The 16,395-nt window shown below is 36.1% G+C and overlaps 1 protein-coding gene across 5 annotated transcripts in view; it reads right to left on the reverse strand.

Moving 5' to 3' along the window:
* Positions 1-1,278: 1,278 nt before the first annotated feature.
* mdga1 (MAM domain containing glycosylphosphatidylinositol anchor 1) overlaps positions 1,279-16,395 on the reverse strand; it is a 204,458-nt gene continuing 189,341 nt past the window's right edge. For all 5 annotated transcript variants that reach the window (XM_082538193.1, XM_082538192.1, XM_082538194.1 and 2 more), the window contains one exon: positions 1,279-6,058. In XM_082538193.1, coding sequence (XP_082394319.1) covers positions 5,973-6,058 — 86 coding nt within the window. In that variant the 3' untranslated portion in view covers positions 1,279-5,972. The remainder of the gene's footprint in view (positions 6,059-16,395) is intronic.

Below are 16,395 nucleotides of genomic sequence, written 5' to 3' on the forward strand. Positions count from 1 at the left end.
TCATTACACTTGTGCAAACATTTTAAAGATTAGGCATGCATACTCTGGGAATCCTCTCGATTATTAGTGTAATTTATTAGTGTGAAAGCATTTTTTTGTATATATATATATATATCTATATATATATAGATATATATATAGATATATATATAAATAACTTCTCAGAATTCTTGCTTAATATGTTTCATCTGCCATTAATTGTTTAGCAGAAAGGGTTCATCCAAACATCATCTCTTCAACCTATAGTCAAGCTATTTACTTCTGTTCAGCTGTCCTCAGAACAATTTAGTGACTTTACTCCATTATTATGACAAGTTGACAGTCATCCAAACATGTTTTTCTATTAATCAACGTAGCATTAAAAAAAAAAAAAATCTTGCTGTATACAAGCGCCTTCTGATTTGGTGTATTTTGTAAAAGAAAAATAAGTGGCAACAACCTGTCTGAATATTAAATTTGACAAGAAATACTTTGCAGTGCAACAAGTAACTCATGAGCTACAATTATTTACTGTGCAGGAATGTAAATGAACATAAATAAATGCTTTGTTTCTAGTAAAAAGTATGGTCTGGGTTAACAACACTAGATTCAACCACTTGAACTCCATTTCAAAGTCTCAATACTAAAGCCTTTTTTTAAACTCAAGCTGATTTGTTATCTTTAAAGACATGCAGATAGAGTCCCAGATTTAAAAGGGGCTTTATTCATAAGCTTAAAAAGCCTGCTTCATTTTACTGTTTTCTTGCCAAAAGTTAGATGACAGCAGTTGGTCAGCTTAACTAAGCGCAAACTGTAAACTGAAAAACAACTAGTTCAGCTTTAAGTAAAGACAGTAAAATCTGCCAACCAGACAATGACTATTTAATGTTTAGGCTAACCAACTGCTGGCTGTTGCTTCAAATCCGGCATAGAACCGCAACTCAAAATATAATATAAATACTTTATACTTAAAATATAGTCAGAATCCGAAGTTACAATGATATAGTGAGTATATATAATATATATGAAAAGAAAAACGTCTCTTATTTGAGCAACTGGTTAAATTAATTAATAGACACCATGTATTTAGAGTATGTGTAGGGTATTGCTCTCATCCAACACTGTCCTCACCCCTATTTGAGCGTTCTTTCCCATGTAACAAGAGGCACAGAAGCATTAATAATAATAATAATAATACTACAAATAATAATAATAATAATAATAATAATAATAATAATAATAATAATAATAATAAACACATCTATTTGTTGAATAGTTTTTTTATTTATACCTCTTGGGTAAAATTTCAAATATATTCTCCTTTAAAATGCTCAATTACATGACAGAGATGTACAACACGCAGCATCGTTTGCTACCGCTCTTTCTTTTCTACCCGTTAAAGGCGCATTTCACATATTCTGTTCCAAAATGGATCAATATATCGACTGCTGCATGCTGTAAAATCTGACAGTCTGCACTGTGACCGGTGTGCGGGTTCCCAAAATTGACTTGATATGAAGACGATGTTCTTACAGTGTGTTACAACAGTCAGGTGAGTCATAAAAAGTAATTTATAAGATTTTAAGGCTTATCACGTTGAAGGTGTTTGCTGTCATACGCCACAGCACATAGATACTATTGTGGGTGTGTTGAATATCAAAAGCCACTTGGACACTGGCATTCAGTTACTTGTGGACTTGCAAGATATATGCATCGGCCACATGTTAATCAATTTCAAAGTCCTTGTGTTTTTGCAGAGAGTGTACTCCATCAAACATTGAGCTGAGATGATCTTTGTCTACAACCACATAACACGGTCTTGAACCTTCTGTTGAGAAATCAGGCAAAGGTCAAAGTATTTAGTGAAAAGGGTTATTCCGGTGTATAAACAAAGGCTGTAAGACCTAAATGATACTTTAAGGAACATCACAGGAAAGACTCTTTCAGGCATGTTCAGCACTTACATTGTGATTGTTTCACATTATATCATTTTGATGTAAAAAAAATAAAAAATAAAGTATGTCTCAATTTTTCTGTTGCTGGGAAGAATATCGCCGCAGAACTGCTCAGTGCAGACGCGTTGTTCTCTGCTTTCACATTGTTTCATGTAGGTCCACAATTGCAAGACAGTAGACATTTTATAGTAGGTGGAAGATTAACAGTCAGTGTGCCCACTCCGTTTGTTATTATTCATCTGCATGATAGCAGAAATGTGTGTTTGTGTGCCAGTGTTTGCCTAAGCCAGCAGATGAATGATATTGCTGCAAATGGAAAGTGGAAATGAGTATTTAATGGACACAAACATGATCCAAGAATTCTGTAATTTTAGGAAGACTACATTGAGCACTGGTGTGATCTAAACACTGGAGCAGATTTTATAATTACCAAATCACCAAATAACTTTATACTGCTTACATAATATTAATCCCCAGTGTGCGTATATTAAGCATTTAAATTGTTTTCCTTTCTTTGGTTCACTTTTCAATTGTTTTAAGTATATTATTATATTAAGAACATCACTAAAACCACTATTAACCATCTTTAAAAAATAATGAGTTTATGACAGATGTTACTTTAAAACAAATGAAGTAGATAGATTTATTGTATGGTACTCAAATAATGAATATCACTTGAATTCAAAAGCACGTAACTAGCATGTCATTTTATTATGGAAGATGTATGCAAAGCTTTTTATCTAGCCTAAATACATGTCCAAACTGTTCCTACATGTGTGATTACACTCAACATATTAAAAGGAATCACTGGATAGTAACTAAAGGGTTATTAAAATTGTTTATATAAAAACAAATACAAACATAAAGCCATTTAATTAAAAGTTTGTTAATTTTTTTTTTCCAATTTAGAATTGAACAGGGATCGAGTACTGCCAGTAACAGTAAGGTGCAAAACTTGTTGGATAAAAATACAAATTTTGTAAATCTTTAAATATTGTGTTTGCCTAAAGTGACCCAAGACAGTGTTCAGAATTAATCTAATTGTATTTCTCAAAATTTATTATTTTGTGTCATACATACTTAAATCAAAAAGTAATACATTGATTTTTAATCCAGGAATACTAAATAACAATAATATGTGTATCTTTATGTGTTAACATTTTATTCCTATGTGGGACCACTAATATGATGGCTTTGCCTTTAATTATAAGTTGTCATGGAAACAAAAAATGAAAAATGAAAAGCATTTGCATCTCTTTGTGAAAAAGATAATGCATCATACAACATCCATCTTTAACTCTCAGTTCTAACAGTGTTTACCTTGTTATTTCTAAGGACAAAGAACTATGAGGAATGATATGATGTAAGCATGATAAAATGCCACATATAGCAATGCTTAGTCATATTTCTAAAGTGCATTATCTACTGCACTGTTATTGTGCTCATTAATGCTTCTGATGATGCTATACAACTTAAGCTGATATGAATGCCTCATGTAACGCATTTGCCTACAGACAAGGTGGGGAGACAATGAAATCAATGCAAACAAAACAAAACAAAAAGAGCCACTATGCTGTGTTGTGTTCTATAAATTGATGGCTATTTTGAAGACATTACCAGGAACTGAAAATATTTTAGGCCACTTGCAGAATGAACAATCTACATTTACAAGAAAGCATCTCCCTAGAATTCCCCATCAAGTAATTCAAATTAACTCATCCATCAGATGCACTTATCAGATCAAAGTAAATGGATAACGACAAAGCTAAAGCTAAGATACAGGACTATTTTTGTAATATGATGATTTGCTTAGAGTAGGCTTCAAAGGGCTTCAGTGTTCATATAATACAGTGCAGTCTGTGGTGTTTCACAGAGATATCCTACATGTGTTGCACAACTTTGCAGCAATTACACAATATGATTTTATACACATAAGCTGTGCAAGCAGGCACATAATCTCTTCTATTTATGAATGAAAAAAAATTATGAATAATGTATATTATTTACCAACTACAACAAAGAAAACAGATATAAACAAAAAAGTGAAATAAATTCAATGATGAACTCGCTGTGACATAATGCAGAGAAAAGAGATGAATAACATTACACATGGTGATGAAGATGATCAGCATCAGCAACAGCTGAAGCACAGTACAGAAAAACTGAAGCACACTAAAAATTTAAATGGCTACAATTACCAGAATTACACTGGTAACTGCAATAATTGATGAAAGATGACAGATAAAACCTTTCTGCTGTGCTTTGGACACAATGATTTTTTTCAGAATACTTTTAAATGCAATGAGAACAATTATGTAGATATATAGATATGAGTATTGCTTAATTTTAACAATCATATCTATGGGACTATGAGAAGTGCTTATAATACAGACATTCAGTAATTAAACAAAGAATGTATTATTCAATCCACACTGCACATCTGGCAGAGACTGCTAATCTTCTCCACCTTTGACGCATTGGGTAGGGGAAATCCATACATGACATTCAATAACCCGCGAAAGAAGAAGTGCCGAAACTTACTCCAGGCGCTTATCCATTTCCCATAAAACACCACAATTTGCTTTATGTTTGAGGCACGTCTGCCTGCTGTGTTCTGATTAATTCAGATATTTGACTCCTATATCTAGTAAAAAGAAGTTAATGAAATAGACAGTACAAAAGTAAAAGTTGCATCTACCAGCCAAGGTTTTCCTCCTGTGTTCCTCATCGGATGACGTGTGTTTGACAGTGATTTCAGCAATGAAAACGGAGTGTTTATTTGTTTATGTCTGGGTGTATATGTGTACTCATCTGTATCTGCGAAGAAAATTTGAGGTTACCAGTTGGTTTGGGTCATTTTTGCATTTCCATTCACGTGCTCAGTCAGGTTCTGGATCACAAATCATCCTCTCTGCCTCTCATAAATATGAATGTAATACTTTAATTACCTTGACCCTCATGATGCCATAACAGAACAAAAAAAGCAAATATCAAAAACACTGAATAGGTCTGACAAATTGCAATATCACATAAGAAATTGAATAAAATCCAAAGGAACAGCAGAGGTTGTATAAACGTTGTGCTTCTTTAATTTCACTTTGTAAAGTCCTCCACTGCCCTAGCTGTGTTTTTGTTTAACCTTCATTTTATTTAATATATATTTATTTATATATATGTATATATATATATATATATAAGATAAATGTACACGTATGAGGTTCGTCTCTTGTGGCAAGCAGAGAGGCTACCAAGAGGCTACCAAGGACACCCTTCTTTTATCCTCAGTCCTGGTTTGTCATTTCCTCAATGATTGATTTATTTATTTATTCATTCAGTCATCAGTTTTTAGTGTCTCCTTATCAATCAGTAGCTCCCATGGTGCCAAAGGCTGGTCCGGAAGGGAGACTGTCTTTGTGGAAAAGGTTGTTTTGACCACTTTCCCTTTTCTCTCGCTCTTTCTTTAACTTTCTTCCTAGAATCCCCGTTCCCCCATTTCATTCCCTCAGGTCCTTTGTCATCTTTGGTTGAGTGTCCGACACTTTGGTGTGTCTGGGGAATAGGGTGGAAGGACTTCCGAGGATAGCGGTTCAAGGGAGTGAAGATACATGAAGGGTACACATATGGACCAAGAAGGATGACAAAGGAGAGAAAAAAGACAAAGTTGACAAAGTGGCACACTGACATGGATAAAGAGAATCTAATCAAGGGATAAAGGAGGGAATTTCAAGTCTCTATGTCAAAGACCATTAAGTATGTTAACCTTAAATACAGTATGAGCATTGATTGGTTATATGAAGCGAATAGGTGAAATATTTAAAAAAAAAGAGAGCAGAGGACAAGAAGATAGACAAATACATAGTGTTTCTTGTTGGATGCATGAAGGACAGAAAGACTGCAATAACTGAAGAGGACAGACAAGTAAATGGACAGGTACGCAGAGGAAAAGACAGGTACAGGGGAAGAGAGAGAAGTAAAAGAGCGCAAGTCAGGGCAGTGTCTGTCAGCACAGACAGTTGGTGGTGCTATGGGGAGTGCTCATCATCTGAAGAGTAGTGAAACAAAGCAGGAGAGGCCAAAGGCCAGCCATTTAGCCAGTGGGAGTGGGTGTGATCCTCCAATCAGAACTACAAAAAAACAAACAAAAAAAGAGTCATGTTAGCACAGAAATAACATATTAGCAATTTTTAACAGCTTCTGCTATCAAGATTAAATAATTCCAGTATTCTTCCAAAACTGGCCTGTGCTATAGAAATGTAGGCCTTAGTAAGGTTCATTTCTGCTACGCTAACTTACTTTATGTTCAGAATAAAAAAAGAGATACAAAACCATAACCTAAAAACCCCTCATATCTAGGGGCACAGATTGCAATAGTATACATTTTAAAAAAATATTGTCTATCACACACAAAAAAAATCTACTATGTTTTTTTTGCAGCTGGCCTTATTGCATATTTATGTGTCTAGTTTGGGAGGAGACTATTTAAAGAATCACACGCATGTGAAAAAAACATGTAACAGGAACAGTAACAGCATGTTTCCTTCGTGCCTGTGATATCTGCCACAAAGAATGTTCATTGCTTTGGAATAAGAGGGGGTAATGTTTTCAGAATAATTCTCACAAATGGATGTCTCAAATTTATGAGTACGGAGCCAAAAGTCTGGCTATGTCTTGTAACTTCTCCCTAAGTCCTACATTCCATCTGAGTCTTAACTCATATGACTCATTAATAACTCATTTTCCCATTAATTCGCAATACAAATCTGATTCCAAAAAGTTGGAACGTTTGGATGTGTAAACAAAAAGAGAATGATAAGATGACAATGAGATTTTTAATTACTTGCAGTCTCATAAACCAATTTTTTTTAAATGTACCATTTTAGGAAAAATAGCTCATTTAGAGTTTGATAGCAATACTAATTCTCAAAACAGATGGGACACGGCCCAGTTACCATTATGTAGTATCCCATCTTTTAGCAACAGCTTGTAAACAGTTTGTAAACTTGGGAATTTGGAACTATGGAGACCAGTTGCTGGACTTTTGGAAGAGAAGTTTTGTGCCATTCTTGTCTGATATAGGATTCTAGCTGCTCAAAAGTCTTGAATCTTCTGTGCTCCAAAACCAGTGTATACCTTTTCAAATGTGCAAGCGGCCAATTCCATAGACACTAATGCATACCATCAAAAATGCAAAGATTTGAACTGAACAAGCCAGATAGACCATATCCTTTCAGTCCTTCAGTTCTGGATCATGTTCACATATGGCTTCTTCTTTGTACGATAGAGCTTTAACCTGCATTTTTGGATGGCACGATGAACTGTGTTCACAGAAGTGTTCCTGAGCCTATGCTGTCATTTCCGTGAGAGAAACATGATTGTTTTTGATGCAGTGCTGCTTGAGAGCTCATGGACATCCAATATTTGTTTTTCAGCCTTGTCCCTTGCACACAAGGATTTCTTCATATTCTGGGAATCATTTGACATTACAGCTAGCAAGATCATTGGTTTCAACATCCGCCTCACCCACAAAGCCATCAGCCTTGTGGGTGACACCTCCGAACCCTTCACAGGCCCTCTCCAGCCCCCTGCCTTCGGGGAAAAGGTACCAGAGCATCCGGGTTTGGTCCAGTAGACTGCTGATAAGCTTTACTCAACAGGCTGCCAGAAGATTTAACTCTGTTCATATATTGCCTGCAATTTTGCAGAATTTCCTAATAAAAGGTGCTTTTGTGTTAAAAACAAGTTGTCTCAATGTTTTTTCCCCCTATAATTAAATTTCAACAGCAACAAATTTAAAAATGGCCCTTTCCTGTTGTAAGCAATATATTTCTAAAACAGTTTGCCTAAGCCTTTTACAGTACTTGTTATTTTTTAACAACCTCTTTTATTTGAACACACTCATAGCTACATTAGTAAACTGGTTTACTAATTCAAATAATAACCTTTTGGTGAATATTTAGTCTAAATGCTGAGGTTAGGTAGACAAAGCCAGAAAAGCAAAATTCATCTAAGGTTTCTTGAACTTGCTTTTTAGTACAGGTCTCGACTGATGTGCTTTTTGTAATTTCCCCAGTTAAAGTAGTAGTGAACAATCACAAAGGCTTTGTAGCCATAAACAAATATATATTTTTAAAATTATAAGAAAGTTGATTTTTACATCTCACCGGAATTAACTGGTTGCAAAGGCTGTATAAACAGGATGGTTCAGAAGGTTTTCTGAGATGAAGACGACTTTTAGTAAGAGATGTATGTGACAGTTTACTGAAATCTAAAAACTATCAAGGACACTTATAAGCATTTACATAATAATCATCAATGATCAAGGATACAAGGAACATTACACTAAAGCAGACAGCAAGCTTTTTTGTGACAAAACTGTCATAGAAGACAAACCGAAGATTGAAGACAAACTAAGTAAATAACTGTGCGTGTGATGATTGTGTTTATCTATGTGGCTTAAGACTTCCTTAAAGCCTGCGGGTGTGTTGTCTGAATCTTGTATGACTGTATTTGTTTTATTGTGTTCCTTTTGATATTTTATGTCTCTTTTATTGCATTTTTAAATGCATAACATGAATGTAAATTGGAGCTAGCCTTCAATGATTTATTGACTCTAAACAAATTGAATTTTATTTGAGCATTAAAGAATGCCCTGAAGTGGTAGTTTTACTAAGAAGTATCATGTGAAAATTATCAAACTGTGTTGTGAATGTTATGAAGAAAGAAGGAGGGTTTGTAGAAAAAGGTTCACAGAAACTGTCAGGGAAGAAAGAACAGGTTGTATGGAGAAGAAAAGATGAGAAGACAGTCATGGCTGAGAAGGTGGTTGAGTAAACAAGAGAAACAGAAAGCTTCACCACTGAGATCCCATACATTGCCCTGACAGCTCCGAGATTTTAATGGGAGTAAAGAAGTTACGATTGATGTCATCATCAATATTTGTTGAACCGTTTTCCTTAGCTTTTTTCTGAAGGTCGTGATTGTTAAAGCACAGTTGGAAGACACAATGCAGACATTTTTTATATGGTGTAATCGAATTGTTCAGATTTGTTGAATTTGAAAATTAAAATACCAGCTCAGACACAGCACACAGGATCATCTAAAGCTTTCATTTATATTCATTTATATATACAGTCCTATAAAGCAAACTACAAAACACACATACAATACACACCCTCCTTTAATACATAAATTACAAATGCAAGCTGTTCAGACACAGTTTCATAAAAAAAAGCATGGGTATTGTATTTAAAAGATCAATATGATTTCATATCAGGGGTCCATCCTTCAGGCAGAAAATCAATATTTGTAATAAATTTTGTATCTGTATGCAGAAGACACACATTTAAACAGGCACACACTGACACACACACATTCCTATAGTAGAGTCTAAAGTATGCAGGCGACCAATTGAGTGGAACATGGTGTTTAGGATACAGAGTAATAGGGCACTCAACTCCAAGTCTTTGGAAGATAAACAGGGTGCAGTCTTTTGAAATGTAGCAGAAAAGGGAGAAAACACGCTGATAAAAACACTAAAGGGCAAAAAGACATACAAGTTTCAGCAAGCCGCCATTAGTATAATTTAAGAAAACAATAATAATAACAACATGTAAAACCAGGTGGTATTCAAATACCAATCAAAAAGCAGCACACTGTAAAGAGAACTGCCCCAGAGGTTAGCAGATAAGAGCAACTTGTGTCAGCATTCACAGCCAAATTACAACCAGATTCTAAATATACTTCTACACTGAAAGTATCAAAACAGTATCAATATACACAATCATTTTAAAAACTAGAAGTAAAAATATAGCAAAATTAACTAAAAAGTATGACTAGAAAAAAATGTTTCCACTAAAGTTGACAGACGTTAAAAGAATGCATGAAATACTCGATCACTAAGCGACCCCATCAACCATATAAATTGGTTTAACAATTAAAAATTCTTCATTTATGCTTTATTCAAGATTTTAGGGCTTTCCATGTGTAATGCAGTTAAATATGCTTCCCTCTGTAGTAATAATCTCTATAATATTCTCCCTTCAGAAAAAGTAGAAAATGTGGCTGCAAATGCCAATTTTTTAAAGAGTTAATAAGAATTCTGGGTAAACACTGGCATATCTGATGAACCGTCCATAAGTCACTTGTGCTAAGAAACTGAAAAAAAGATATTATTCAGGCCTTATTGCCATAAATCACATAACGTTTCTTTTTCGACTGTAAATGATGACATGATTTTCTCATCTGCTATCCTATGTGGTGGTTCTGTTTGCAAATGGTTTTCATTATTTAACTACAGCTCTGATTTTTGATTGATATTGGAACATTGTATTTCAAATACTTTTGTCTTGCTTCCTCCCTTTCATTTAGCAAATGTTCTCTTTACGCACTCATTCATTCGTCCTATTTCCAAGACCAGGGGTGCTGGAGGTGTTGCAGCACTGCCTCTGGCCAAAGGCAGCCATCACAGCACCCCCTGGCAAATGGGAAAAAAAAGATGTCGAAACACTTTTGCCATTGATATTTTACTTGGAAATTTGTCATTCAGAAAGTTGTGTGAAATAAATTCAAATACGCTGTCCCTCTGACCCCCCCGCTGCATGTCTTTTATGCTCCAAAATGCGATTAAAAGCATGACTAAGGATAACCATGGTGCAAAAGATACTCACACACCTGCTGAAAAACATTGGACATCAGTGCCCGTAAATTTATCAAATTAGAGAGCTTATTATAAGCTGCCCAGCACAGGTTAACAAAATAATTAAGCAGTAATTCCACAGTTCTGCCTGTGTTGCAAAGGTTTTTGATTATCTCAATCTGGCTATTGGGTGGAGTTAAATAATATCCACATTTGGACACGTTCTCGTCAAGTGTGCAAAAATGGGTTTATTTATATCTTGACTCCTCATTCTCATGAAAATTCACAGTTAGAAGGCTGGTATAGTTTTCATAATAAATTTGATCACCTGTGTGTGTGTCTGACATGTGTGCCCTGTGGGGTTTAATTAGTATCTGTGTTAAAACCTTGCGTGTAAGCTGAGGTTTTAACTTCGTTATTATCTGTGCGACTAAGTTCAGTTCTATTTTGGCTGCTTATTCTTGCCTGCTGCGTGCAGCAATGGAATCAAATATATTGTAGTTTCCAGTATTATTTTCTTTAAGAAAGAAATGAGCTTTCTGTTGGAACTTTTACGCACAAATTAAATTAAACCTTGAAAAATAGGATAAAGCTCCATTTGTATTACTGCATAGGCAGACATTTAATATCACTACCAGAACTCTGCATGTCGTTGCCCAATAGGTCTTTTTGGACTAATTTCAGCCTTTTGTATGTACTGTTCATGCACTTTTTTAAAAAAGTTTTTGTTTAATTATTTGAGAATGGACCAGCGTGACAGAAGAGCAACAGAAAAACAACAAAGATTTCAGTTTAAAGTAAACTGCCTCTTCTCCTGCAATAAAACACATATGAGCCAGGTGGGGCTCTGTGTTTTGTGCAGGTGGAGTTGCACCAAACATGTCAGAGGCAATCATCCTTCATTTAGGATAAAAGTCTCTTGTGTGTGCACAAAGCTGACCTGAAGTAAATGTGTGCAGATGTGCATGTGAGTATGCTTATACGGCAGCTGCAGTGGTCGCATACACAGTAAGCACCTGCTCAAAACACTTCCAAGGTGGACGCACATGTATGCGTGGGAGTGTGTGTGGGTGTATGAACTTTATGTAAAAGACATAAGTGTGATCACAGCAGGGCAATGCTGCTGGTCACATCTACATGTACTCCTGTCACATATTGTGCAGACAAGTGCCATAGTACTGACTTTTCATCTCACCCCCCTAATATCTATCTCTTCATTGATAACCTAAAAAAGGTTTAGATCTATATTTTGCACAAGGTTTCAATTATGACGCAGACTTGTACCTTTCTGTTAATCAGTTATAAATGTGTGCTCCATGGTTCAATGCCAGAAGTGGTAAATGTCTGTACCTAGCCTTCCTGCCTAGAACCTGGTCACGAATTAACGTTATGTATTCTAAATTAATTTGCATTTTTCTCAAAGTCATAAATGAAAATGTACAATTACTGACAGAGTTGCACTAAAAAAAGTAAATTGGGTGGTTGCTACATTTACAAAAGTCTAACTTGTCATTTGAACAAAATAATTTCATGTTTCTATGGTGAACGCAGTTAAATCATGTTGGATGTGCATGAAATTCAAAAACTTAATTTGTTCTTGTTCAGATGACACGATACAATCTAGGAAGAGTGGTTATAGTTGCCTGGACTCACGAAATTCACAAGATCATATGAGATGTCAAACCACAGGAAAATCACTGGGGTTGTAAGAGGCAGACAACCATACACACACCACGTGTATGTACAGGGAGTGCAGAATTATTAGGCAAATGAGTATTTTGTCCACATCATCCTCTTCATGCATGTTGTCTTACTCCAAGCTGTATAGGCTCGAAAGCCTACTACCAATTAAGCGTATTACGTGATGTGCATCTCTGTAATGGGAAGGGGTGTGGTCTAATGACATCAACACCCTATATCAGGTGTGCATAATTATTAGGCAACGTCCTTTCCTTTGGCAAAATGGGTCAAAAGAAGGACTTGACAGGCTCAGAAAAGTCAAAAATAGTGAGATATCTTGCAGAGGGATGCAGCAGTCTCAAAATTGCAAAGCTTCTGAAGCGTGATCATTGAACAATCAAGCGTTTCAAAGTGTTTCATTCAAAATAGTCAACAGGGTTGCAAGAAGCGTGTGGAAAAACCAAGGCGCAAAATAACTGCCCATGAACTGAGAAAAGTCAAGCGTGCAGCTGCCAAGATGCCACTTGCCACCAGTTTGGCCATATTTCAGAGCTGCAACATCACTGGAGTGCCCAAAAGCACAAGGTGTGCAATACTCAGAGACATGGCCAAGGTAAGAAAGGCTGAAAGACGACCACCACTGAACAAGACACACAAGCTGAAACGTCAAGACTGGGCCAAGAAATATCTCAAGACTGGTTTTTCTAAGGTTTTATGGACTGATGAAATGAGAGTGAGTCTTGATGGGCCAGATGGATGGGCCCATGGCTGGATTGGTAAAGGGCAGAGAGCTCCAGTCCGACTCAGACGCCAGCAAGGTGGAGGTGGAGTACTGGTTTGGGCTGGTATCATCAAAGATGAGCTTGTGGGGCCTTTTCGGGTTGAGGATGGAGTCAAGCTCAACTCCCAGTCCTACTGCCAGTTTCTGGAAGACACCTTCTTCAAGCAGTGGTACAGGAAGAAGTCTGCATCCTTCAAGAAAAACATGATTTTCATGCAGGACAATGCTCCATCACACGCGTCCAAGTACTCCACAGCGTGGCTGGCAAGAAAGGGTATAAAAGAAGAAAAACTAATGACATGGCCTCCTTGTTCACCTGATCTGAACCCCATTGAGAACCTGTGGTCCATCATCAAATGTGAGATTTACAAGGAGGGAAAACAGTACACCTCTCTGAACAGTGTCTGGGAGGCTGTGGTTGCTGCTGCACGCAATGTTGATGGTGAACAGATCAAAACACTGACAGAATCCATGGATGGCAGGCTTTTGAGTGTCCTTGCAAAGAAAGGTGGCTATATTGGTCGCTGATTTGTTTTTGTTTTGTTTTTGAATGTCAGAAATGTATATTTGTGAATGTGGAGATGTTATATTGGTTTCACTGATAAAAATAAGTAATTGAAATGAGTATATATTTGTTTTTTGTTAAGTTGCCTAATAATTATGCACAGTAATAGTCACCTGCACACACAGATATCCCCCTAAAATAGCTAAAACTAAAAACAAACTAAAAACTACTTCCAAAAACATTCAGCTTTGATATTAATGAGTTTTTTGGGTTCATTGAGAACATGGTTGTTGTTCAATAATAAAATTATTCCTCAAAAATACAACTTGCCTAATAATTCTGCACTCACTGTATTACTATTTACTATGGTTTAACTTGTCAAGGACAAAAACGTAAAGAAAATTCTGCATCAAGCATAGCTTTCCTACTTTTGTTGAGTCTGTATTGACAGCTCAACGCCATGGTGGCTCGTGCTGTTGCCTCAGAGCAAGAAGGTCCTGGGTTCAATCTGGCCAAGTTTGCAATGGGTTCTCTCTGCGTACTCTGGTTCCCTCCACAGTTAGAAGTCATTCAGTTATTAGGGTAAGGGTAATTGGTGATTCTAAATTACCCAAAGGTGTTAAAGAGCAAATGGTTGTTTGTCTCTATGTAATAGTCTGGTGACCTGTCCAGGATGTACCCTGCCCCTCTTACCTTATCACTTCCGCAGCCCAGATAAAGATAAGAGGATAGCTGGATTGGAAGTTGCTCTAAGTCTGTTGAATTTTTTGTTGAACATTATGTAATATGAACACAACATGTACTACAGACAGAAGTTACATTTGTTCATTCAATAAGATTATCACTGGTGTAACAAACAAATATTGTACTAGTTCATGTAACAAGACTGACTTTTGATGTATGTGTTTAAACAATATAACATGACTTTAACTAAATTTAATTAGACTAAGTTGGTACAAACAACTTGTTTGAATAAAAGTCAAATTAATGGAATGTTACTGTTAATATTATGTTAAACTTACAAACATATATCGTGTTAAAACAACCCAATCAAGATGGATTAATATAACATGATTTTTTAGATGGAATATAATTGGCAAGATAAAATTACGTTGATCCAATGAATTATTTTTTTGAGTGTAGGTTTATTCTTCTCTAATCCCTATTTTACCTCACCAACTTCATGGAGGTAGAGCTTGTACCCAAGACAGATGCATTTTGTTTCTTGCAGTGGCAAAGACTTTTTAGTTACTTGCCTGATAATTGCCCATCTGTCTGCACTGTGAGTCTCTGCCTGCATAAAACCTGCAGGACACAAATGCACACGCGCCCGCTCTGAGAGCTCAAGAGCTTTCCTCTTCCTGTTTTCACCTTCATCCATTATTCACTCCATCCGCCAGTGTTGTTACATGCACATATGTGTGAGATTGCACTGCACATCCAAGCAGACAATCATCAGCACACTCAGACACACCAACTCACACTCAAGGTTTGAGGAGGTAAAAGGAGGATGTTAATAATTTATTAGATTGTGTGTTTTCAATTTTTTTCTTTTTGTTTATTTCTAATATTTTTTCATAATAATTTCTGGCGAAAGTTAACATGAACATTCTAAGTACATGTCGCTGTATATTATAATGCAACACACAGCATTTGCTTCTGTATTTCATCTATGTCTGTACCTGGGGTCCTTCCTATTTTGCTCCGAGTCCTAGTAAAGAGTGTATTTCAATCTTTTTTTCTTCATGTTGGGCTGTGTAAAATTTGTCACTTAAAACTGGTTAATCAAATTGTAGGGTCAAATTGTAGGGTCAATATATTATGATAGAAAGATTTTTTTTTCCTATTAGAAAAAAGTAAGTGAACAGTCTGAAATTTCATCAGATGTTTCCTGTATGTGATCTGGAATGCCAGTAAGGCCACTGTGAAAGATAATGATATATGTATTGATGTCTGTACAAGACTGCGTGTGTGTGTGTGTGTGTGTGTGTGTGTGTGTGTGTGTGTGTGTGTGTGTGTGTGTGTGTGTGTGTGCATGTTTGCCTGCATGACTTGGTTTGCAGAGGACAGCTGATGGTAGCCATATTTTGTCTTTTGGATCACTTTCCATTTGTTTTTGTTTTGCTGTTTCTTATATTAACAGACACATATACATGCAAATGAACAAATATATATATAAATAATTTTGAACACTGTGTTTTTGACCTCTTCTCTTGCTATATCTTCTCTAACCTGCAGGCTATTGGAATCCCTCCACACACTTACATGGACCGAAACTGCTTCACTGACACTTTTTCTTGTTGGATTCCCACCTCTTGCTAAAGTTGCTCGTGTCAAACAGTATTTGTATGTAACAAAATAATATTATGAGTACAGCTTAGCTTGACCTAGGATACATTAAATGGTAAATGGCCTGCATTTGTATAGCCCTTTACATAGTCCCTAAGGATCCCAAAGCGGTTTACACAACCAATCATCCACCCATTCACACACACATTCACACACTGGTGATGGCAAGCTACATTGTAGCCACAGAGGACGAACTGCCAGTTCTTGAGCCACGATCGCCCCTACTAGGAGCAGATTGCTTGATTTAACTTACCATGCAAACTTGATTGGTCAGTTTATTGTGTATAAACATTTTTTCCTCTTCTTGTGCATATGTTTCTGCATTTATCTTCTTTTCTTATCTAAATCCTTAATTATCACACAGTGTCTCTGTAATTTCTCTACATTTCTAAAATAAATAACCCAGTGAGCAGAGCTATGCTGATGAATAAAGGATAGATGAAGAATGTAGGGTAAAAGGAAACAAGAATAGATATAATGACAATAAGTGTGGAAGACGCAGCAGGATGTG

The sequence above is a fragment of the Aulonocara stuartgranti genome, assembly GCF_965226115.1.
Source record: "Aulonocara stuartgranti genome assembly, chromosome: 1".
NCBI lineage: Eukaryota > Metazoa > Chordata > Actinopteri > Cichliformes > Cichlidae > Aulonocara > Aulonocara stuartgranti.